The following is a 25,928-nucleotide window of genomic DNA, read 5'->3' as shown; positions in this document are numbered from 1 at the left end:
GCTTAACTCAATTCGCGCCAGCATTAATTAATCCCTCGATAGCGTATTGCCAAGGTTCTAACACTTGCTTTGAAGAGCCAAATATCCGTAACCGAATGTTACAATGACAAACTGCTGTGTGTGGTGTCAATTTTTTTTATTTTATATATCCTCTCTTCATAATGTAAATAATATCCCAAGCGGCACACTTTACTACTTATTTCGATGTATATAAGCAAATTAGCACAACACCCCATAGCCCCATTCAATTCAATGCAATTCATTGAGGGCTTATGGTATAGGGGAAATCGCCAATAAGTAGTTTTTGCAAAAAAAAAACACCTGGACCTCTTTGGTGGGGACGTAACAACTACATAGAAAGGTAAGAAAGCCTTCTAGCATGGAATTCTCCTCTAATGTGAGCTGTTATTCAACAGAGTATAAAATAGGGAATCCTTTCCGAGCCAGGGTGTCCCACAGCGACCCCTGGCTTACCTTGACACGGAGACAACCCGCTGTTGCTCGGTCGGCGGTCAACTCGGTCCATTCCCGACTTTCACTCTAATGTTACTCTTCCTTTACAGTAAGCTCTGCATACCCCCGGAATAAAACTATAAGAGTACACACACACACACACACAGCCCCCCTGCGGGTTCCCCCCCAGCGGGAGGCCGACCTCTGGCCCCTGGCTCTTTTCTCACTGTGTATCTAACTCCCCGACATTAGCGCAGGAGCAATAGGAGGCTGTGTAGCCGCGGTTCCTCGGGGGAGATTCCGTGTGGAGTAGCTATGTAAGGAATCGACTCGCCGAAGCCTTATTAAAGTGTTGCTATACGCCGTCTTTCAGCACGGACGTGAAACGGTTGCCGGGGACGTGCAGAGAGTGTTAAAGAGGCAGGGTCTGAAATCCCGTGAGAGGGTGCACTTTTGGACGGAAATAGCTAGATCTAGAAGCTCACACGACGCGTCACGCTGCGACGAGTTGAAAGCTTGTAGATCTGCTATTTTCGGGGAGCAGCCCAGCACACTTTTATCTACTGGAGATGCAGTGTGCAACAATGTGGATTTCAAAACAAAATTGCTTTGTTTTAGAGACGGGTAAAAGGTGTCTACAGTATGTGTGCACGTGCCCGACGGTTGCTATTCGGCAGCAACCCCACACTTATACTTAACTGTTAAATCTGAAGGAGCTTTATAAGCGTAGTTTTGCCTTAGAAGGGCTTATTAGCAGAGGCGTCCTGGAGGCACAGGGGACACAGGTTCCACGGCTGTATAATCATGGGGGGAAGTATACATACTGCCATGCGGATGTAGCCTACTCCATTACGAGTAGAAGTCCTGTGTTAAAAATGTACTCAAAGTACTAAAAGTATACTCACATTGCAGAGCAGAGTATTTCTGCATTGCGATATTGATACTTTTACTTGCTGTGCTGTGCTGTGATTTTCTTCCACCCTAAAACGTATTATCAGGTATTAATATTATACAAGGAGGAAGAATCTTTTCAAAACATTTTAAAATGTCATTGTTAAGTGGACAATGACATGCCCACCCGCTCATTAAGTATGTCTGGTTTGCCTGGTGGGTGGTGATGGATGGTGATCCACCTGAACTGAAGCAGCACCCACAGCTGTGGTGGTTATATGATAACAGGGGGAGGGGTTAGGGGAGGGGATGATATTGTGATGTCACTATATCACTGTTTATAGTTTTTCATTGGCACGTTTGACTGTCAGGGTTTCAGCCTCCAGAAAGAAACCCTAAACGCAAAGGGACAGACATCATTGCACATAACAACCACACCAAAGGGGTCTATACATGAAGTACTTGTCACCTCATAAACGCATGAAAAACTGAACAAAATATAAAAGTCACGGCACTCCATCTTTAAGTAGAGTTTTTCCCCCACACTGTATAAGGGCATATTTTGCAGGGGCGTCTAGTTCGATTCCTCCTGCGGTGCCTCTGACTGGCACTAAATTTTAAATACATTACAGCAGCCACAAAAAGGCAGTAAAGCTTAGAGTTTTGCTGTGTAGAATGAGGGCCAAGTCCTATACATCTTAACTACAGTCCATAATAAAACAAATACAGGCAGCTCCTTAGGGGCTCCATCTGCCTCAAGATGCCTCAACACCATCCATTATGCTTGATTCAGTTCCCCATATTGGGACATATGGGGAACTGCAAAATCGCACTTTGCTTGATTCACTGTCCCGCATTGAGTGATTCCTTTCTTCTAAACAAAAGTTGAAAAAAAGAAAATCAGAATCACATTTGTACTGAGTGACTTTTACACATTAGAGTGTGGGATTAGATCTAAGTAAAAAACTATACAACACTTTGAGCATAACTGTAACTAGAATGTGTTAGTCTGAAAGGGCAGTCGGTGGGTGTTTTGTTGTTTTGTTTAAATTGCATTAAACGGGAGTTTGTGGGAGGTAAAACTATGTTGGTTTATGTAAGCTTGTCATTCTCATTTGAAGTAAAAGTACCTCGAATCAAGTACAGTACTTGAGTAAATACTTTCCAAGGTTGTGGAAAGTATTGTTGCAATTGTGCAAGCATTTTGTAAACATTCATATTAATTTGTTGACCTGTGTTAGCCTACAGTGCTATTGTTTTGGCTGGCAGTGGTACAGTGCAGTGTACTGTAGATCTCTCCAGCCTTAGAAACCCCCTCCCCCTCTAACCTAAACCCCCAGGGTTGTGCCTTCTATGCACAGCCCTCCATGGCCTCTCTGCACGGCCCGCTACACACTAGACAGACACAGTGGTGGAAAGTAACTAAGTATGTTTACTCAAGTGCTGTATACTATGTAGGCCAGTGTGGTTCTCAAACATTTTCATGCAAGAAGCATCCACACATTGATATGTATGTAATTGGCTGGATGTTTTGTGCCAAGGAAAGCCTCCAATTAATATGTTTTTGGCCCGCAGACACCCCATCTGAAAATAGGTTGTGCCATGGGGAGTCGGGACTCCCAGAAGAGAAAATATATGGATTCTTTTTTTTTTCTTCAATTTTTTCAATAATTCAAATATAGCCGAACGACAAGCTCACAATGTGTCGCTCACAATGTGTCTATCATTGAAAACCTTTTTAAGCAAAACATCCTGCATAATGACTACTCTCAATTTTGCCACTTTAAACCAATCCAAGCCATCCACGAGATATCTCGAGGGAAAGCTATTATTTCCATCTGGGCCATCCAAGAGATACACAAGATTTGATTAAAAACATTATCGGTGCCTTTTTTTCCCCGCTTCCGTTAGCTTCCGTTTCTATAGCCTCCACAGGCCTCCCATTATAGAAACAGCCTATACATGTTAATCCATGGTATACATGTGCACGTGCAAAGTGCCATGTTTGGGAGCTTATAAAACGTGAGTCCGTGCTCGCACTGAGAAAACGAATCCGCCACGAGTTGGTACACAGCCCAGAGCAGGGGTGAGCAACTTTGACGATGGAGAGGGCCACCATATCTCCACACTCACTCCCTGGGGCCATATATTACTGTCGTAGCAAAAATAGCCAATCTACAAGCTCAAAACGCGTCACAGCGCGACGCATTTTGAGCTTGTAGAACGGCTATTTTTGCTATATTCAAATTGAAATCTTAAATTTTTGCTATTTTTTAATTGGAATCCTGAAAATGAACATTTTTATGTAATTTAAAATGCCTTTAATTATACTTGTGTTGAAGTATTGAGCTACTAATTTAGACTGAACTAATTCAAGCGGGTCATGTTTGCATGTCGTAGAATTGTAACAGCTGAACTCAATAATATCAGTATTCTGACATTAACCATTAAGTGAAGGCCGCCATTGTCCCACCCCTGGCCTAGAGTGAGGCTAGACTGGCACTCTAGGCATTTCACTGGCACTCGCCTGTGGTAACGGTGTGGAATCGTTATAGTAGTTGTATTTGAAGTAAGTTGATTATTGAGTATTTACACATTGGTGTACTGTATACATGTGCACCATGTGTCCATGTATGAAACATCTTCACAGTCCTGCTTAGACTCCTGTGTTCCTCACTCGCAGTCCCATCCATCTCCATGGTAACCCGCCGACCCTGGCTATACGCTCCTCTCTCTGACTTATTGCCCAGCTTGCATTTCTGCCAATGTCAATACACCAGAGAGAGAGAGAGAGCAATAGAGAGAGCAAAAGGAGAGAGAGACAGAGAGAGAGAGGGTCGAAGGGAATTAGGAAGACAGAGAGGGAGCGAGAGAGAAAGAGGTGAGGAAAAAAAACACGGGGCGACTTAACTCTGCCTTTCAGGGACCGGTATCGAACTTGTCCATTCTAAAAGGTATTCATCAAGGCATTATTTATTTATTATCCATTTTGATAAACACCGACTGCCATTGATTGGGAGGCACTCTCTCTCTCTCTCTCTCTCTCTCTCTCTCTCCCCCCCTCCCCCCTCCCCTCCCTCCCCCCGCTATGACCGTTAGGTATTCTGTGTCAGCTGAAATGTAGATAATTGAGAGCCGTTGGTGTTAGAAATTTCTGACCGGCTACATGATAAACGAGCGCCCGCGAGTTCAGTAATCAGCTAATTCTGATATGTCTGCCAATTGCCGTCTCCGTGTCTCCGCCAGTCAGTCGCCCCCCATTTCACTCTGCTGCATATGCTGCCCTACTGGAGACGAAGCAAATGTGCAGTGTATTGACTTTATGTGATGTCCATCCATTCCTCTTAGTCTATACCCCCCCAGTGGTGCTCGAAACAATTTAATTACAAGAGTGTAAGGGTTAATTTAGGGGCTCCATCAAGGAACTCTGAGGGTCCCTGGACCCCACGCACGCACGCACGCAGGCAGGCACACACTGACTCAAACACACAGTAGTTCAGTAGTTATTACTAGTTATGAAACACAGAGATTCAGCGAGAAGATCTGCCCCAGGGCAAAAATAACAATGGTGTGCCCATGTGGACTTAGACAAAACACACACAAATACCTCATATTGCCGTCGGCTATTTTAAATCCCATATACGTTTTTTTATTAAATATAGAATGTACAGCACATATCTGCATTAATTATATAACCACGCACATGTTGGTAAGTAAGCAGTTAACAGGCTGTAGTGTATAGGTACCGTACACTAGTTAGGCTACATGTATACTGACAGACATGATGCCATCATTACCCCTGCAGACATCATTGTGTATGTATGACAGCTAGACGGACATCAAAGGAAATTATTAATTGAATGGAATCATTGTAATAGTTTGTTCACACACACACACACACACACACACACGCACACACACACACACACACACACACACACACACACACACACACACACACACACCAAGCAAAGCGGTCTGATGATCGGCTTATTCTCGGATCGGTACGGCTGAAATTCGTCCAGCGAGAAAGGTTCACTGCTGCACAAACTATAAGCGCGATTAAAATGTGTTAATTTGTTTTAATCACGTCATTGTTTCCGCAATTAATTAAGCGAAATGAATCAGTTAAAGTCCCAGCCACCCTTTCTCATAATACTCTACGACTACACTGTCTGTCTCCACCTTTCCATAGTGTCGGTCTCTCTTTCATCTCTCGTCAGTCTTGTGGACGGAAGCCATTTGATTCTGAGGGTTTGCCCTGCGTGGGCCGGCAGCGCACCGCATACCTCCTCGTTTGTAGCAGCCCTGTGTGGCTGCACGGGGGATATATTATGTCCCCTGAATTATTTAGCCTGTCACTTATGCATATTTAATGTCCTGCACACCGTCCTCCTTCCTTCTTTTATGGTTCAACTGAAATACTACTGTCTCTCCATCTCCTGGACGTGTGTCTCACTGATTGCGTGCGTTCACATAATATGACATTTGTGTGTGCGTGCGTGCGTGAGTGTTTGTTTCAAAGTGCGTGTAGGGGTTATTAGTGCATGTGTACATTGTATACAGTATGTATCTATGCTGCAGTGTGTGTAGTGATTGATTCACCGTGGGCTCAGGGCGGGGCGGGCACATGGAGATATGCCACGTCTTGTCTAGACTCTAAACTGCGGCTGGGAGATGATGCTTTGTTAAGTTATAACCAAAATTAATGGTTTATATTGCAAAAATATGCATGGCGTGATTATCTCTCTCTCTCTCTCTCTATCTTTCACTCACTCACTCTCTGCCTTTCTTCTCTCCTGGGTGGTTACTTCAAATGACTTTTGACTCAAAAGATACCCAGCCCATTGCTCTGTATTATCTATAAGCTCTCTCAGCATTGCACTGCAAAGGGGTTCATGCAGGGCTGGACTGGGACAAGAATTCGGCCCGGGCATTTTCGCCTATTGGCCTGCCTGTCAAAAAAATCATTAATCATGATAAATCATGGCGGCCCCCTACGGTCGCGGCCCACCGGGAAAATGCCCGGTGTGCCCTGTGGCCAGTCCAGCCCTGGGTACATGTCATGGGTCCATTTTACACACACAATAGAGCTGATGTTTCCTGTTTTGTACATGTTAGTGCACTTCCAGTCAAGTCAGTCTCTCGGAGCAGTGGTTTTCAACCCTTTTCATATCAAGACCCATTATTTATCCTGCATTTGAGCCACGGACCACCGTTCGATGAGATTTAGCCTCTCAGACCCACAACAACTAAGGGATATTTTGTTATCGTTGGATAAAGTTTTTCCACAATTCCAACAGGTATTGTAATTGTTATCAAAATAACAAGTATTGTGTCGACTTGTGTCGAATTATTGTGTAAAATGAAAGCAAATCCATGTTACACTCTAAATAGTTAAAGATATATAAGGTTTAAATATCTAATAAGGGTCCATTTGGTTACCAACTCTCCATCATTTAGCTGGGGGACCCCCTCAAGGACCACTGGTGGGTTCGGACCACTGTCTTGGAGGACTCACTGTCTAAAATCATATATATTTTAGAAAAACAGCATTTTGGAAGTTTTTAGAAAACAGCAAAACAGCAGCTCTGTACACGCGGTGTGCGACCCACTGAGATCGTTAATGTTCGCTGTGGGACACAGCATCGCACCACGTATACTGTATATTATATGGGGCTCAACTGGATCATGTGATGCTGGATTTTATACTCTGAGGTTTTAACAAGGTTCAGGTTCAGGTTCATTTATTTGTTTGTCCCCGTGGGGCGATTTGGTTTACAGCAAGGCATAACACAGTCAGGTAACATGAAACACAAAAACACAGTAAAAAGGCACATAGTACACATAGAACATTAAAACAGGATGGCAGTTCAAGGTATCAGTGTAACATTATAATTCATAACTTTTCCAGAAAGTTGTATAAATAATTAATGCAAGTGATTCAAGTTACCTCCTCCTCCTATCGGCATTTAGAGCCTGGATAGCTACAGGCACGAAGGAGAACTTATACCTATTGCTTTTGGCCCCTGGAACTTTTAGGCGAATGCCAGAGGGAAGCAGCTTGAACTCAGAGCTGAGGGGATGGGAGTTGTCCTTACAATAGACTTGGCTTTCTTAAGCACCTGATTTTTAAATACTTGGTCTAGACTACTGAAATTAACTCAAATCTTTGAGGCCGTTCTCACAATCCTACCAAGGTGGTTTTTGTCCTTTATGTTCAGGTTTCCAAACCAACAAAATGATGGAGAAGGAGATAACTGACTCAATAAAGGCACTGTAGAACAGTTTCAACAAGTTAACAAAGTAAATCTCTTGGAGGACTCACTGTACCAATCATGCAGTTACAGTATTATATTGTTTAACCGTCATGTTGTGTTCTCTCTCTTTCTCTCTCTCTCTCTACACCCCCCCCCCACCCCTCCTCCAGTTATGTGTGCCCAGGGACTCCAGGCCAAAGACAAGACGGGCTCCAGTGACCCGTACGTCACGGTCCAGGTGGGCAAGACCAAACGCAGAACCAAGACCATCTTTGGGAACCTCAACCCGGTGTGGGACGAGAAGTTCCTCTTGTGAGTACCCCATGTGTTTCTCTAGCCCATTCTGACCTGAGATCAGATTCAGAAAATGTCTTCTATACATCCTGACAGGTTTCTGAAAAAGCTATGTTTCTATGTCAGTCGTTCTTCGATTTTTCAAAAAATAGCAGACCTACAAACTCGTTTTTAGCGCAGACACCACGTTTTTTGTGAGTTTTGTAATTTAATATTTTGTAATTTTAGGCCCTACTTGAGTAGGGCAGATCATCACGAGTAGCAGATCTGCAAGCTCGGAACGCAACCCAAAGTGACGTGTTGATCTTGTAGATCTGCTACTTTTGATCATTTGGAATGCTGAAAAGTAACAGTTTGGAATATGAGGTTTCCACCTGCCAGAGACAATATAACAAAGAAATATACTGTAAACAAAAATGACATGGTACTTCTTTCTTCAAAACCGTGAAAAATACAATATGTATGTTAGTTCCATAGATCTTTTCTTTTGCCGTTATTTGTACAGGTAAAATCCCATGGAGATCAGAAATCAATTTTACGAGGGAGGACCTGTTCAGGACAAGTTGAAAATCTCACCACTAGGTCAGATGGTCAGATGAAAGTCTCTTTTGAGAGGTCCAAGTGTGGCCTCTGGCCGTGAAAAAAATAATCCACTGCTCTAGATCCAAGCCAACCCCACAATAGTGGTGCATTCAATTAATCGATATGGCAATATATCGATCGACGATAGGTGAATCGATCGAGAGGCTGCTGTATCGATACGGCAATAAACGGCATGCATTATCTGGGTGACGCAGTGTTGACAAACGTACCTCTTTTTAACGTATCAAAGGCCCCCCCTTGCAAGTTGCAATCCACTCCCTTCCCAGACCCCTTGTTAGGATGTTTAGACATTTTATTTTAATTTAAAGATCTCTGTGTGCCTAACAGTGCTTTATTGTATTTGTGCAACATGGTCATTATTTTGATATATATATATATATACATATCGATGTATATATATCGTATTATGGCCTCTGTATCGTGATACATATCTATCGTGAGATTGCAAGCAGTATCCACCACTAGCCCACACACCATCCTTTTTGAATAATTTACTCTTTTGCAGACACAGAAACATAACGCACGCACATTCCATTGCACAAAAGCAGTCCGTTTCTCATATCATTTGTTTGACAAATCATTGTGTAACTCAGACTATATACCCGATGGGTTTCACTTAACCACTTTCAAACTGGCGTCCCTGTTTGTTTTGGCCATGTCATTATATTAAAAAAAGAATCAAACATTTTTAAAAACGTTCAAAGATGCGGCCCGTTGTGAGCTTGTATATCTGCTTTTTTAATGTAGGCCTAATAGGGTTCATGTGGTTAATCCAATCATAGTGTTAGGCAAATTCACAATCACAAACAAATCTCTTTAAGTCTCATGTTGACTTAAAGCTTTTACTTTCAAATCTGATGCTTATCTGTTAATGCAAGCAGGTTTCAGCAAATACAAAGGATTATTTTGTACCTCGTCGTTCCTTGTCTGGGAACAAACGACATTAGCCAAGGATTTATGTTTTATTTCTTCTTCATTTGTATTCATTTATATATTATTTTAATAATGGATGGGACTTTTAAAGAACAGCCCCAGAGAGATATCTTATTTATTTTTAGAAATCTGATGCAGCAGCTATAATTCTGTGATGCATGCATGCAATTATACCTCCACAAACACCACGTACGCAGTTGTTGAAGTTTAATACTAAAACCATGGTTTTCTAATGCGTATTATTACTCTTGTTCTTCGGTCCGTGCGTATCTTTGTGTAGTGTTGTAGTCGTGTCCACGTCATAGATGCATCACAAATGAAATGCAGTCCTTTGAATAATTAATATGAAAATAACTTTGATATACTGTACTGAGAAACTTCAGGCATTTTATGTTAGGGCTGAGATACCATATAGCGTGCGTGCCTGCATGCGTGCCTGCGTGCATGCCTGCGTGCGTGCGTGGGTGCGTGCCTGCGTGCGTGCGTGGGTGCGTGCCTGCGTGTATGCCTGCGTGCATGCGTGCATGCGTGCCTGCTGTGGTATAGACACACGCACAGACACACAAGTGTTCTTTTTTCCATAAGGCGGTTACAGGCGGGGATCCATACCTGGAATGAGACTCCAGTGATGGCCATAATAAAACTCTCCTCCTCCCCACCCTACCGTACCATAATACGCTATACGGCGCTGTAGATTAATAGAGCGATACATTACTTTGATGCCTCGACGGCAGAGCAGAATGCACCATGCAGCAGCCAGCACTTAGGAGAGGATTAGTTAAAATAATACCGCAGGGTGTCTGTCTGTCTGTCTGTCTGTCTGTCTGTCTGTCTGTCTGTCTGTCTGTCTGTCTGTCTGTCTGTCTGTCTCATCTGAACCCATGTTGTCGCCATTGCTGTAGTGTTAAAGCGTTGCTGGAGATATTTAATCTGTGCTGTATACAGAAGATGGTCTGCATAGGGCGTGCGTTGCATGCATCTGTGTGCGTATGCTTGTGTGCGTGCGTGTGTGTGTGTGTGTGTTTGTGCATTGTTAACCAGTGGACTTCTCAGTGCCATATTTCTCGTGCATGCTGCCAGCAGGCCCAAGGAAGTACCTCCGCACATTGATTTTCACATCTTTATGTTTTATAGTTTCTGAATTGAAGTCAAAGAGGGGTCAGGTTGGGCTGAAAACCTTGTCCACATAGGGAGCCAAACGTCACCGATGACTGCATGGCCCCATTAAGTCTCACATCCACATGGGACTTTTTTTAAAATCAACTGTTAAATGTAACGCTCTTAAGCACCCGCACACACCAATTTTCTCCCTAATGTAGTCGTTGCCAACTCCCCCCACCCATGTTTCACTGACCCCACATTTGACCCCACATCTGATCAAAGGATTTTGATTTCTGGGACCCCCAATCTGCACTGTGAAATTCTCAGTGTTTCTAAGAGTTAATAAAGACCCGTAAAGGGTTCCGTTTTGGACCCCTGACGGTACCCAGCGCCGAGAAACCAGGGTGTGTACGTCATGTGACAACCACACGTTTCCTCAACGCTTTATTTTTTTCAACGCTTTTGTGATTGATTTGTGACGACGTCGTGGTGTGAATGGACGCCGTGGGAGCAACTATATATAGGCTAGAGTAGAAGGAGTAGAACCTTGACCTTTTGTCCAGCACCAGTGAGGGACTGGATGTGTGCAACCCCGACTGGTTGGCCTATACGTCATCTTAGATTTTACTTTACTGATTGATACTCACTCACTCACTCACTCACTCACTCACAAATTCCCACATGCACACATCCACCCAGTGCAGGTTCTCTTATTTTAATCACGGTTCACGAAGCACTATTATTATTATTATTATTACTAGCCCTTACCCGTTACCCGTTGCCATAAATATCTGTAATTGCCGTTCATTAAGAAAAAAATACTTGTTAAATTGGAAAAAGGGCTTCGTTAAGACCTCCATATTATTATGGTCAATGCCTGTGTGAAAAGTGGGAGCGATTGGTGCAGGCGGTGAGGAGATATGGCGGTGTTTCTGACAGACAGACACACATTCAGACAGACATTGACTTAATTATAGTATTGTAGAAAATTCCCCATAGCTTAATTTATTTGCCTTATTTTTGTACAGGACTATTTTGGTCAACCTCTAGTCATTCTTTATGACCCAGTTTCCAACTTTAGTTCAGGCATCTGTTGGGGCACTCCCTAATGCAACAGGACCCCAGTTTTGTGATTGTGCAGCTTAGAGTATAAACTGTGCAGTTCTAAAATGCAGCTGCACAGACAAACCTGACCAACAGAATGTGTTCTTGAGGAAGTAAGGCAATACTTTGTGTATAAAGTACAATATAAATTCATGTTGTAACAGTTCATTGTGAAATATGTCATCTATATGTTGCTTAAAAAGTTCGTTTTTGGCATTAATTAATGTGCTAAATTCTGAGGCTAAGCTAACAGGAGCTACATTGTGGCTATTGGCATCTTAAGCTATCCTTCTGCTTTCAGTTTATGGCTCACAGTGAGAAAATGTGTTGACATGCTTATTTCCATTAGTTCATGAGGCTTTGAGCTAAGCTATTTACCATAAGCATGTACTTTGTGCAGTGTTCACTTGATAACTTGACAGTAATTTCATGTACTTTGTATGTGGTTCATAGTGTGTGCTAAATTAACTAGACAGACATGTTTCCTATTCATTTACACACCAATTAGTAGAGAACCAGCTGTACTCATTTGTCATTAATTTCCTAATAGTCCCATGTATTTTCTGTTACTGTATTGCAGATACCATTCATTCATTCATTCACTGAGTCATTCATTCAACATAAACCAACCCTGTCTGTTTGTACCTCTATCAACATATAAAACCATAAATGCCAAAACTGTGTCAACCTTCTTCATGCTCTCTGACTGGAGCCCCGTGGTGGGCATAGTATCAACCCCCCTAAGTTTATACACGCCTCCATTAGGCTAATAAATACTTTACAATTATTATTATTATATACGAGGCGTCAACTGAAGTGTCTTGTGTTTGTCCCCTTGTCGCCCCGCAGCGAGTGCCACAACGCCACCGACCGCATCAAGGTGCGCGTGTGGGACGAGGACGACGACATCAAGTCTCGGGTCAAGCAGCACTTCAAGCGCGAGTCGGACGACTTCCTGGGCCAGACCATCATCGAGGTGCGCATGCTGAGCGGCGAGATGGACGTGTGGTACAACCTGGGTACGTAACGCAACAACAACAACATCAACAACAACAACAACAACGCGCCGCAGCGTGTCACGGTCACGTTATTGTAAAATATTTTTTCATGGTTTCCATGGAGTGGAGTATAGCTTTTTTCTGTATCAACATTGGTCCGATGTGTCTGATAATAGAGAGCTCCTTAGACCTCCCTCCATCACCGGCCCAGATCCTTATAGCATTGAGACGGACATGTCTGCCGTCACCTCGAGGTCTCATCCTTCTCTCCTCGCTAACCGGGCCCGCCTCTCTGCTCACGGCGGCGTAATGGGAGCCCCACTTCTGTTAAACTATTATGACCAGCGGATGCATTCCTTTTTTTTGCCTCTCTTGCTAAACGGGAGCAATTTTCAGTAATATATAGTGACCCCTCCCTCGCCCCGTACTGTCGCACAGGGCCTTTTAAAAATCACCACAATTAATGTTTAAAGAGTCCTCTCGCTGACGCCAGGTCCACTTTGCTCTCTTCTGTAAAAAAGCTACTGTCAGCTCTCCTTCAACATCGCCTCTTCATTTCTCTTCTCTACAAAACCCAGTTCAATCTTTTTTTTGTGTGTCATATTTCTCATTCATCTGAGAGGCTTGACTGTAGTGTCGAATTTCAGTCCGTTCTTTTGGTCACTGAGAGAGATAGTCACGCAAGGCCAGCCCAGGCCTAAATATTCTTCCTCCACTCTGCCTGGAGGTACAGAATGGTGGACAGAACGGCTCACTCGCTGGGGCGTTATAGCTAAACTGTGATTGAGTGGTCACCTGTTCTCAAGGAGGGTGTATGGTGACATAGCCTTGCGCGTAGCCATAGATACATTTACCATTGCAAAAGAAACGGCCCTAGGCAGATTAGGTCTGACATGATTGCTCAATTGTGGGAGGATTCTGTCCCGCCGCAGTAGGGAGGAACCAACCAGATTCGTCTGGAAACAGGCTATAACCAACCAGGGCCCAGTCTGCTATTTTTGAAAAATCGAAGAACGACTGACATAGAAACATAGCTTTTTTCAGAAAACTGTCAGGATGTAGAAGACATTTTTTTTAATCTGATCTCAGGTCAAAATGGGCGCAAAAAAACGAACGCTCCACATTGTATTTTAGATTCCAGGGACAGAAAGCAGACCTTCAGAGACGTATCAGGAGATGTATCAGAAGATCAGAGACGTTTCTTGGCCCTAAATTTTCTTTTTGCTTCAGAATCCCCCAGGCTTTTCTTTGTGAGGGTCTGAGGTTAATGGAAAACGGAGATCAGTGGGAGGGGGGTGGGGGGAGGGGGTCACAGGGCACATCTGTAGACTCGTCGTGCAGCTACTGTGTGTGTGTGTGTGTGTGTGTGTGTGTGTGTGTGTGTGTGTGTGTGACCAAGGTCACAGGGCACATCTGTAGACTCGTCGTGCAGCTACTGTGTGTGTGTGTGTGTGTGTGTGTGTGTGTGTGTGTGTGTGTGTGTGACCAAGGTCACAGGGCACATCTGTAGACTCGTCGTGCAGCTACTGTGTGTGTGTGTGTGTGTGTGTGTGTGTGTGTGTGTGTGTGTGTGTGTGTGTGTGTGTGTGTGTGTGACCAAGGTTACAGCATCTGTAGTCAGACTCTAGGTCAGGAGGTCGCACTGCGTGCGTGCGTGGCCAAATATCAATTTGGAGAAATTTTCAGAATGTTTCAGAGAGTCAGAGCTTTATGAAGGAAGGGCAATATAAAGGTTACAGCGTCTGTAGTTGCGCGTGCGTGCTTGCGTGCACAAATATCTATTTGGTGACCCTTGTCATGAAAGAAAATGTCAGAACGTTTCAGAGAGTCATGCTGTATAAGGCCTTGGCCTTATACAGCATGACTAAGGGCAACGTATACTATGTGCAGGGCTGCTCAATTAATCACATCTAACTTTAAATTACGATTGTGAGCGTCCAGTGATCATGCAAACAAGAACATCAAGATTATTATCGCGCTGCATTACATTTCGCAACGACGCTCTCATTCTGGCTTGCGCTATAAAATCCCTTTTAACAGCAGCGTGCTATCGCCCCTCCCTCCCTGAAAGCTTAACTCACTAACATAGGCTGTTTTAGTTCAGCTCCAGGCGAGGTGAGCCTAGCCTTTGGCCAGTTACCAGAGTAAAAACAATGGGTCTGTTTGGAAACACCTTGGTTTCAAGGAGTCTGACAAAGAACAACAAATGACTGCGTAAGATGTACTGCATTACACGGTGGTGTTTTGCACAACAAGGCAATGCGACCACTTTCTTAACCCATTCTGACCTGAGATCAGCTTCTAAAAATGTCCGTTTGAAAATGACAGTTTTCTGAAAAAGCTATGTTTCTATGTCAGTCGTTCTTCGATTTTTCAAAAACAGCAGAGCTACAAGCTCGTAGCGCGGCACTCTGAGCTTGTAGATCTGCTATTTTTCAATAGCTAAAGCATGAGTTTAAATAGAAATTGGTCTATGAGCAAACAATAAAGGAGTAATAACGGATAAAGGACCCAGAAGATCCATGATCAAAAAGAGACTTCTTTAGTCCAATAAATGTATGATGATTGATTCCACAGTCAGAGTAATCGTGTTAAATAATCTGTGATCTCAATACTGACCGAAAATATTGACACATGAATAATCAGACCTCTAGCACATTTCATACACCGAGGCAATTCAAAGTGCTTCACATAAAATGGATAAAGGGAGGAAATTAAACAAAAGTATTACAAAGCTAAAAGCATAATAAAAGCAACGTAAAATCCAATATTAAGACCCAGAATAGGTCACAGTGCAGTTTTTGATGTCAAAGTATTATAGCTGCAGAGAAGAAGTCTATTTTAAAAGGTATTCCTTTTAACCCATTCTGACCGGGAACCCATTTTGGTGTTAGCATCATGTTATGCTTTAGCTATTGAAAAATAGCAGATCTACAAGCTCATAGCGCGCCACCGAGTGGCGCGCTACGAGCTTGTAGGTCTGCTATTTTTGAAAAATCGAAGAACGACTGACATTTTTAGAATCTGATCTCGGGTCAGAATGAGGTTAATCAGACCAGTGTGTGTCCAGTGGAAACCTCGTATGAATCTGATCTCAGGTCAGAATGGGTTAAAATGAGTTGTGGCGTATCTCTCTAAGCGCTTCTGGAAGAGTCAATTGTATTACACACTGGCAGCCTATGCCCATGCCTAAGTACTGGTGTAGTGCGCTTCGATTTTCTGACAGCATATACAGTACTCGTGTAATCTAAAACTATCAACCATGCTTATATTTTTGTCATTTTTTATCGTGTTTCTCGTTTTATATTCTGTGTTCTCCTGCCCGTTCTCTGTTTTTTGCCACTGATGTACAGCACTTTGGTCAACCTCGGTGTGCTCTATAAATAAAGTTAGATTTGATTTGACTCGAACCAAACTATCAACCAAAATGTTGCTTTTTCAATTCATAATAGTTTCAGGAACGGCACATTATTAAAGTCGTACAGTATTCATAGAGCCCTCCAATAACACTGACCAGTCTCTGTGTATAAAGCATGACAGCATACAGTACTGCAGAATAAGTAGAATATTTTTTTAAACATTTACTACGGTTGTTTGCTGAAACCCCGAACAAGTTCTCAGCGGATGAACTTGTTATTCTACTCGATGCCGCTCCACTCTCCAGAGTGCTGAAGCCGTTAGACATTATTATACAGTGCTGGGAGATGGTTATTTATTTTGCCACTGGACTCTCTCCACTGTTTGTTTTCATCAGGCCCAAACGTGCTACGGCATGATTCATAACGTTGTCTCTCTGAGATTTCTCCCGTTTTGTACAATCTCCCTGCAGCGGACTGAGTGCTATTTAACTCCGCAAATGAATTTCCATCTGGCGTGTTTGCAGTCCCTCAGAGAGGGGTGTTTATTCCATTCTGACCTGAGATCAGATTCTAAACGTGTCTTCTATACACATCCTGACAGTTTTCTGAAAAAGCCATGTTTCTATGTGTCAGTCGTTCTTAGATTTTTCTAAAATAGCAGACCTACAAGCTCGTAGCGCGCCACTCGGTGGCGCCGCGCTATGAGCTTGTAGATCTGCTATTTTTAAATAGCTAAAGCATAACATAATGCTAACAGCAAAAGGGGTTCCCGCCCAAAATGGGTTATAGAGGTGTTTGTACCTCCTAACCTCCTCAGGCATCATGTCTTTCAAACTGGTCCGGAGGCACGTTGTTGCATGCGGTAATAAAACGATATAATTGTAAATCTGCAATTTTTTTACGAAAAATGTCTGACACATTTTGAAAACATGTAGGACTTTTACTATAGTTGTGGTTGCATTGTGGTATTGCTGCTTTTTCACTGAACCCGTTAAAACCGGGAAAGCGTTTCCCTATAAGCTCACAGCGTGTCACTTTGTGCCAAGCTATGCGAGCCTTTACATCTGCTATCTTTTTTACATTTTTGAAAAATACTACTGATTTAGACATTTAGACTGTAGAAGACTCATAGGCCTCAGGTTAAGTAATAAAATAAAATAAATACTAATTCCACCACCTCCTCCTCATTCTTGAATCTAGATTATTATTCATTAGCTGCCATCTGCTTGATCGGCCAGTTAAACTACCTCGGAGTTGAAAAGAAGCGTCTCTTTGCTTTCTACCACAATTACTATTAATTCTGTTCTTATGACATTGTTTTCAGCATTCTGAATGAGCTGTAGTAATAGCCTCAGGGCTTTTCTTTTTAAGGGAAAGGCTATTAGAGAAGTTTAACTTACTGGAAATGAAAGTGTGAATTAGTTAACACTAGCATGTCTGAAATAAATTCACTCCTACTCAGTCGGCTGAAAGGTCAGGATGACCGTGTTTTTGGTGCGATTTGATTGGCCACTCTCTCCCCCACTCGTCTAATGATCTTCACACCTCCCGACAGCTGGAGGCGGCATTGTTCAAGCCTGCATTCCATTTCCAACGAATTCAATCATATATGTTTGGCTGGTTAATTAACTTGGAATTTGTTTACTATTTTGATAAGATAATAGGAATAGGGATACAATGATTATTGTCCATGATGAGGGATGTTATTGAATGCTCGGTTAGACCGACCGACATTTCCTTTCCATGGAGCGAGAATTCTTGCCGATGCGATTTATTTATTCTAAATAAAAATGACGATTCTAAATCATTCCAACGAGATAGACCTACAGAACCTAGTCTAAATGTTGTGTCAGTCCAAAGAACAGTTCTGCCCGTATAGTCTGTAAACTTTTTCCGCAAGCGACGTCGAGCTGAATTCAATTCTGCCTGCACGCACGCACCTCTTTCTTTTTTTCGAAGAGACAAAGGTCACAGAGAAAAATGAACGCTCGTCCTGACATTGTGATGTTGTGCTTGGTAATGCTCCTGCCTGCGGTGCTTTTCTAAAACAAACACATCTTAGCAGTAGTATTATTATGGGCCCTGTCAGCGTTTCCAACACCGCAGAGCCTCAAACAGTCCGTGGCCTTGTGTGTGTGCGTTGCAGATAAGAGAACTGACAAGTCTGCCGTGTCTGGCGCCATCCGGCTAAAAATCAGCGTGGAGATGAAGGGAGAGGAGAGGGAGAAGGTGGCCCCGCCCCACGGCCAGTACACCTGTCTGCATGAGGTACGTATACCGAACACACACACACCAGTACACCTGTCTGCATGAGGTACGTATAAGGAACACACACACACACAGCGGCATATCTATCGGTGTGCAAGACGTATCCATGTTGCACCGTCCTGGCGTCCTCCCAAGGAATTGTTTTGAAGGTTCACATGTTTAGGTCTCTTTTTCAGCTGTCAGAAACTACTAAGGATATAGTGCACTGCGCACAAATGCATGGAATACGGATGTGTAATATTACAGGAAACTCCCGTTAAACTTTCCAACAAACTCTGGTAAACTCCCGAATTGTACCATCACACCTGTATATTACCGAATATTAGTGTATATGCCCGCTAAACTTGAGGTCTACGGGCAAATCTAGTGGCCATAATTGCCCGTTAACTAATTTCATGGAACAGTTATTTCAGGGTCGAAGGGAGATGTGTAAAATGTTTACGATATCTTAGCCTGGGTTCCCGCTGCGTTCGTTCTGTGATTTGTTTTGTCACTTCGCAAAGTGACAAAACAAAATCACGGAACGCTGGAAACCAGGCTACTGATATCTCTTCTGTATTCTCTCTCTCTCCATTTTTACCATGCCATTACTGGGAGACGTGCCGTATCTTTATTCCCAAACTATTACGCTCACATTTATCTTGTTTTCTTGTTTGTGAAAGGCACACATAATAATAACAATCGAGACGGGTTATCATTGTCACTAAATGTCAGCTAAATATCACTTTTCATTTAACCCATTTTGGGCGGGAACGCCTTTTGGTGTTAGCATTACGTTATGCTTTAGCTATTGAAAAATAGCAGACCTACAAGCTCATAGCGCGCCACCGAGTGGCGCGCTACGAGCTTGTAGGTCTGCTATTTTTGAAAAATCGAAGAACAACTGACACATAACCATAGCTTTTTCAGAAAACTGTCATTTTTAAACAGACATCTTTAGAATCTGATCTCAGGTCAGAACGGGTTAAAACGCATGTCACCCCGGTGGTTTAATGGAACAAAGCCGCTGGAGGCTTTACATCACTTATCATCCTAACAGGGCCAGTCGTAACCGGTCTCCTTATCTCCTGCCCTACAGAACCTGTTCCACCACCTGACGGAGGTGAAGAACGGCGGTGCCGTGAAGATCCCCCAGGTGAAAGGCGACGAGGCGTGGAAGGTGTACTTCGACGACGTCTCCCAGGAGATAGTGGACGAGTTCGCCATGCGATACGGCGTGGAGGCCATCTATCAGGCCATGACGTGAGTAGCACCGCCCTGATCTATGACCCTCCACGCTAGCCTCATCCGTCACTGTCTGTCCTGTGAGTGGGAGGAGGTATAAAGAACGGGAGATGAGAGCAGACGAGGGCAAGGGGAGAGAGGAGGAGAGCCGTGAGAGATTTTCTCCTCAGCAGCACAATCTGCTTTTCGGAGGAGGTGGGAGGGACTCTTTGGAAGTCTAAATTTGATTGATCAATCACATCCGGGGCAGCGACACCATCTTTACCACCTCCGTGGCCTATTGATTGCAGGGGATACAATCTCTGACCCAATAAACCCCTGTCCACAGTATATGTATACAGCCTCACAACCTCAGCCTGCGTGATGGCCAACAAGTCTAATATCTCCCCAGGACTTCCCTTTGGCTTAGTGGTTAAGATGTTGGCTTTTCACGCGGGAGACCCACATACGATTCGAGGGCGTTACAATGGTGCCGGATGGGGGTTTCCCTCTGGGAGGAGGTCAAAAGGGGGGTTGAGTGTAGCAGAGTGGCTCACAACCTCAGCCTGATGGTCTGAAGTCTTAGAGGTCAAGATGTTGGCTACGATTCCCTGGCGTTGACCTTGTTCCTCCGCTGGTCTATTTGTCCCCTCCTTTTCCCCTGTAGCCTACAACACATCATTTAGCCGACACGGTACATGCTCACAACACGTGAATTGCCACGCGTTTTGGGGTGTTTTCCCATTTCCCACCGAATGTTTGCCTGTTTTATTTATTTTTGCCATATGATTGGCTATCTTGACAAGGCCAGAATAGTGACATGAATGTGGTTATCCCCCTCCGTCTCTCACTGAGACTGGAACCCTTATTATTGTTATTTCTACACCAGTGGTTTTCAAACTTTGATTCATATATATTGGCTTTGGAGAAGAAATCTAGTTGGTGTTTCTGCATCAGTGACCACGGTGAATTTGTAATTTGTCATACTCAGTCATAATCAGTGTTGTTCAATTTACTTTGAAAAAGTAAAGAGTTATAGTTATAGTACTCATCTAAAAAAGTAACTAGTTCCTTTACTATTCAATTATGAAAGTACCGGTAACTACTTTCAAGTTACTTTACTATACTTTTAAAAAAATAATATAAAAAAGGATTTAAAAGAAGGTTTTTTTGTTCTGTCGCACAGGAAGAGCAAAGATATCTCCCTCCTAACATCATGAAATGTAGTGGAACAATAAAACATGTTCAGAAATGTTGACAGGCATCTTTATTGTAGCCTCAACTTGCCTTCCAAACAAATGGTGCTGTGCAATATGAAATAATAATAATCAAACAAAAAATGTGTCCATATATCTGCAGTGGTAGAGAGATATTCTAATTCATCAAATTTATTTTTGAGCTCATCTTCCATTTTAGAATATTCACTGTTCAGGTATTTGGAAAATGTATTTCTGCACATTGCGGCCCTGCTTTCACTGGTATTTTGCTGACCAGTGCTCTGAAAGGAACAGCCTCCACCGTTGAGAGGGGAAGCATTTCCTCAACAACATTACCTGGCAATCATTTTGTCAAGTTGACTCTTGGTGACATGCTGCTGTGGCGATTTAAAATGGATCTTTGTCTGTTTTGGTGGTGTTGGGCCATGTGAGGCAGCCTCATGGACTGATTTAAGATGCTTTCTTAGATTCACATTGCTCTTCTTGGCTGTGGACAATGCTTTCTGTCCGCCACATCATTTGCAATTGCATTTTCACCTCAATGTTTTTGTCGTCCTTTACCCGCAAATACTGAAAATAATACTTGTATTTCCAACCCTCTTCTGCGACGTGCTTTGTTCAAGTTAGAGTGAGAAGCCATGTGGGCTCAGAGGCTAGTATGAGAGCACAAACTGTCAACAGAGTTCAACACAGAGAGCGCTCTCTCAGCAGTCAGCACAGAGACGAGACGCCTGTATGACAGATAGACTCACGGCGCTGCATGGGGAGACTTTTCACTTGGATCACATAAGTTGACATAATAACGCCACAACGTGGGTAACGCACACTGACTATAAGGCCGTTATGTAATGGGGGAAATGTAAAGCGTTAGGTTACAAGTTACTGCAAAAAGTAGTTCCGTTAGGTAACGTAACGTGACGTAAGGGCGTTAGTTACAACACTGGTCATAATGCGTCAACGCTTAGAGATCTAACGCCACAGATATTGCAGCTCTGCGTCCAGCGATATCTGGCTAGAACACTGGCGAAAAAGGCCACTAACAAACCTATACGCCTTCTGCTTTCAGTAAGGTTCAAGGAGCATTACTGTGCTCACTCAGTTCCATGGCAACCCAGACATGAACTTGAAGGAATAACCTGTTTGGGACCAAAGTGTTCTCACCGCGACTGACCAACATCACTGTTCTTAGAGCCCACTTGTGCGGGGCTACAATTCAGAAAGCAACGACACCTGTTGTTTTCAAAGGACGCCAGTTACAAGATTATAGTCCTTGCGTCTATATACTGACTTAACCACTTGAACCCCATGCAGCCTCCATTCTGGGAAGAACATTAGCCATCAAGCTCTGCCCGGATCGAAGTACAGCTGTAACTCAAGTCTGTTTCTCTGCGGGTTTAAAAGCATTTGGACATCATGTATAGTCCAGGCCCCAGAGCAAAGATAGCTCACAGGGTTTAAACCTCTGAGTAATAACCACTTGGCTCTGTCAACAGTACATCAGTGTTTTGTGCTGTGCAAGTGCAAAAAGAATGTTGAGGGGTTTGTTTTCTTCTTCTGAAAATGCACCTGCGTGCGTGGACGCCAATTAAAAACGGAAATGTGCGAGATTAATCTTTCATGGCCCTCGGTGTTCCGACAGCCCACGGCGTGTGCATAGCTTGGCAGTCTATTAACAAACAAACACAATATGAATGTATTCAAAGTAGTAATAGCAGCACTGCAGCCTGTTGCTGCTACTTGCAATAATTATAATAATAATAGTGGAATTGTAGATTGGACTCACGGCTGTATGCAACTGTATACGACTGGTTACCAATCTTCAATTCATTCCTAATTGTACAGAAACCTTATATCTGTAGTTCATCAACAAAAGAAAATCATAAAATCTATGCAATTGATGATTTCTCTATGTTCTACTTAGTCGTCAGTGTCATGCAAAGTAGGCTATCAGAAATTGCATATCTTTGTTTTTGTACATGCTCAAAATAGGGATATTATAAGTTCAGAGGAGTTAACCCATTCTGTGCGGGAACCCCTTTTGGTGTTGGCATTATGTTATGCCTTAGCTATTTTTGAAAAATCGAAGAACGACTGACATGTAGAAACATAGCTTTTTCAGAAAACTGTCAGGATGTATAGAAGACAATTTTAGAATCTGATCTCAGGTCAGAATGGCTTAACTGTACGTCTCTCTGTCTTTGTATTTTGTTGACATTTAACTAAGGATGAATATTATAAGAGCTCGTGACTAACTGACGGCCTCGTTACTTACAACGTGCCTATCACAGACAGCGTATATGACGGCCTCGTTACAACGTGCCTATCACAGACCTGCTACATGACGGCCTCGTTACAACGTGCCTATCACAGACAGCATATATGACGGCCTCGTTACAACGTGCCTATCACAGACAGCGTATATGACGGCCTCGTTACAACGAGCCTATCACAGACAGCGTATATGACGGCCTCGTTACAACGTGCCTATCACAGACAGCGTATATGACGGCCTCGTTACAACGTGCCTATCACAGACAGCGTATATGACAGCCTCGTTACAACGTGCCTATCACAGACAGCGTACATGACGGCCTCGTTACAACGTGCCTATCACAGACAGCGTATATGACAGCCTCGTTACAACGTGCCTATCACAGACAGCGTACATGACGGCCTCGTTACAACGTGCCTATCACAGACAGCGTATATGACGGCCTCGTTACAACGTGCCTATCACAGACAGCGTATATGACGGCCTCGTTACAACGAGCCTATCACAGACAGCGTATATGACGGCCTCGTTACAACGTGCCTATCACAGACCTGCTACGTGACGGCCTCGTTACAACGTGCCTATCACAGACAGTGTATATGACGGCCTCGTTACAACGTGCCTATCACAGACAGCGTATATGACGGCCTCGTTACAACGAGCCTATCACAGACAGCGTATATGAGAGGCAATGTGTTATACCAGCGGTCAGGTTAAATATGGCAGTGCAGACATGCAGAGCCTGTATAAGTGTGGCTGCTGTCACTATAGCTATAGCAGAGGTGGAGCTAATGCTGAGGGCTCCACCGCCCGCGCCTGGTTTATTATTATGCTATACGCTAGGATTGTATGAAAGGATTCCGATATCTTTTAATTCTCTGCACACCAACCATCGCAGAAACCTTGACTCCCCCAATCGCTCCTGACATGACGGGCTTGAATGCATATCTAACGCATTTTGGGGGCGGGAACCCCTTTTCGTGTTTTAACAAAGCATTATGTTATACTTTAGCTATTGGAAAATAGCAGATCTACAAGCTCATAGCGCGCCACCGAGCAAGAAACCATCTAAACCCAAAATGAGAAAACCTTTTATTTTGAAAACGATACAATACTAGCACAATGCATAAAAAACAAGTAATACAGGCGTGTATTCTATACGTATTCTAAAAGTATATTCTTGTAATATACTTGTCTTTATATGAGGAATGCTTTTCGGTAAATTCGACCTACCCAGGACAGATAACCCCTGCTGGGTCTGTTCTGCTGGCAGAAAACCAGCACCTCAAAGCATTCCTCACCACAGGGAAAGTGCCCCCCAGCACACACCCCCCCCCCCCCCCTCCCCCCACTATTAAAGTAATTACTCAGTGGACCGCAGAACCATAATAAAAGCATGAGGCAAAACAGTATTGAACTACAACAAGTAATTTCCTTTAAACCCTTTCTCATAATAAAACCATCCACTAAAAATACAGACGGGCAGAGCAATACTGCCTCATCAAAGTCGGTGTTGTGACTTTTATATGCTGTCAATTACTTGCATGAGAGGGGGAGAGATGGAGCAGAGCCTTAGAGCATAGACAGAGTTACGCAAACTCTGTTCACCTTATCATGGGGTCAGTCCAATGGGGTCAGTCCAACTTCTATTGAGAATGGGGACAGCAAATATAGGGACAAAAGTCCTGGACCGAAAGTAGGCAGAAATGCAGTGGACCCAGGCAACAGCCCAGCTTTAATGATCTTAAATCCCTTTATTTCAGATTGTTTTGTAGTATAATCGTACAACATAAACATTACAGAGACTTTAGCTGTCACTGTACAATACTTTAAAACAGTTGGCATGTTGCACGCGCTCTTATTTGCGCCGCCGCAAACGATGCATTTCCAACTCCAGCGTGTCCCAGTTCAGGCTGCATGGACAGCGCTCGAGTGCTCGGTTTCTGCCCCCTCAATATCGTAACTCTTCTATTAGATGGCTCTGAGGTGGTGGAGTTAGTTGCTTTAGCAGGCAGTTTGATGGTCCAATGGAGTTAAGAGGTTTCGTCCCAAGCGCTTTTTACTACTTTTCATTGGTTAAATATTTTCAAAACAACACACCGAGTGTTAGGTGGTTTCTTCCCAACAGCGACTTATAATAATTTTATATTGTCGCTGTCGGCATATTCAAACTACTTGATCATACTACAACAAAAGCATCAAAAGTATCAGATTTTCAAGCTCAGTGTGGCGCGAAGTGGATTAGAAGTATAACTATAGAAGTAAAGTAAAAGTACCTCAGGTTTGTGCTTAAAGGAACACTTTAGTTTTTTAACCAACGCTCATTGTTTAAGGTTATTAGAGAATGTAAAAGATGAGTGTTATTTCTTTTTCCATTGCTGCTTTCTTTCGCTGTAGGGATTGTTGTTATTTTTGACAGGGGGCGGGGGCATTCGAACATGGGGCTAAATGTGTATTTGTTTTACACTGTTTTTATGGCGATTTCTTTATTATTATTTACTATAGTCCTACTAGAACCCAAGAAATTACATCTGGCCACAAAAGATCACGGGATCTACATGTATGTGAAGGTAGCCTACTGTTGTATAGGCTCAATATGTCAGTTTGTCACATTCAGTAGATCCTGCCATCTTTTGTGGTCAGATGTAATTTCCTGGGGTCTATTAGGACTATATAGTAAATAATAAAAAATAAATCGCTATAGAATTTAGTAAAAAAGTACACATTCAGCCCCATGTTCGAATGCCCCCGCCCCCCTGTCAAAAACAGCTATACAATCACAAAAAACGAAGAAAGCAGCAAATGAAAAAGAATTACTTTCTCTAATAACAACCTAAAACATGAACGTTGTTTGAAGAAAGCCTAAAGTTGTCCTTTAAGTACCAGCACACACAAACCAGTACAACCATCTACAACAGGCCTATATCTATCCTTTCTTCGTCTAGCTCTGCTTCTCAGTCTCCACTTTGCAT

General features: G+C 43.2%; 1 protein-coding gene across 1 annotated transcript in view; it reads left to right on the top strand.

Moving 5' to 3' along the window:
• Positions 1-25,928, top strand: part of unc13c (unc-13 homolog C (C. elegans)) — a gene marked incomplete at both ends in the record, with an annotated part of 246,798 nt that overhangs the window by 62,738 nt on the left and 158,132 nt on the right. Inside the window, 4 exons of the mRNA XM_080787767.1 lie at positions 7,775-7,916; positions 12,489-12,658; positions 18,143-18,264; positions 19,343-19,506. Coding sequence (XP_080643893.1) covers positions 7,775-7,916; positions 12,489-12,658; positions 18,143-18,264; positions 19,343-19,506 — 598 coding nt within the window. The remainder of the gene's footprint in view (positions 1-7,774; positions 7,917-12,488; positions 12,659-18,142; positions 18,265-19,342; positions 19,507-25,928) is intronic.

Source organism: Protomyctophum bolini (genome assembly GCF_963924005.1).
Source record: "Protomyctophum bolini genome assembly, chromosome: 1".
Taxonomy (NCBI): Eukaryota; Metazoa; Chordata; class Actinopteri; order Myctophiformes; family Myctophidae; genus Protomyctophum; species Protomyctophum bolini.
Note: the sequence above shows the minus strand (reverse complement) of the source record. Positions and strands in the feature narration are given on the sequence as shown.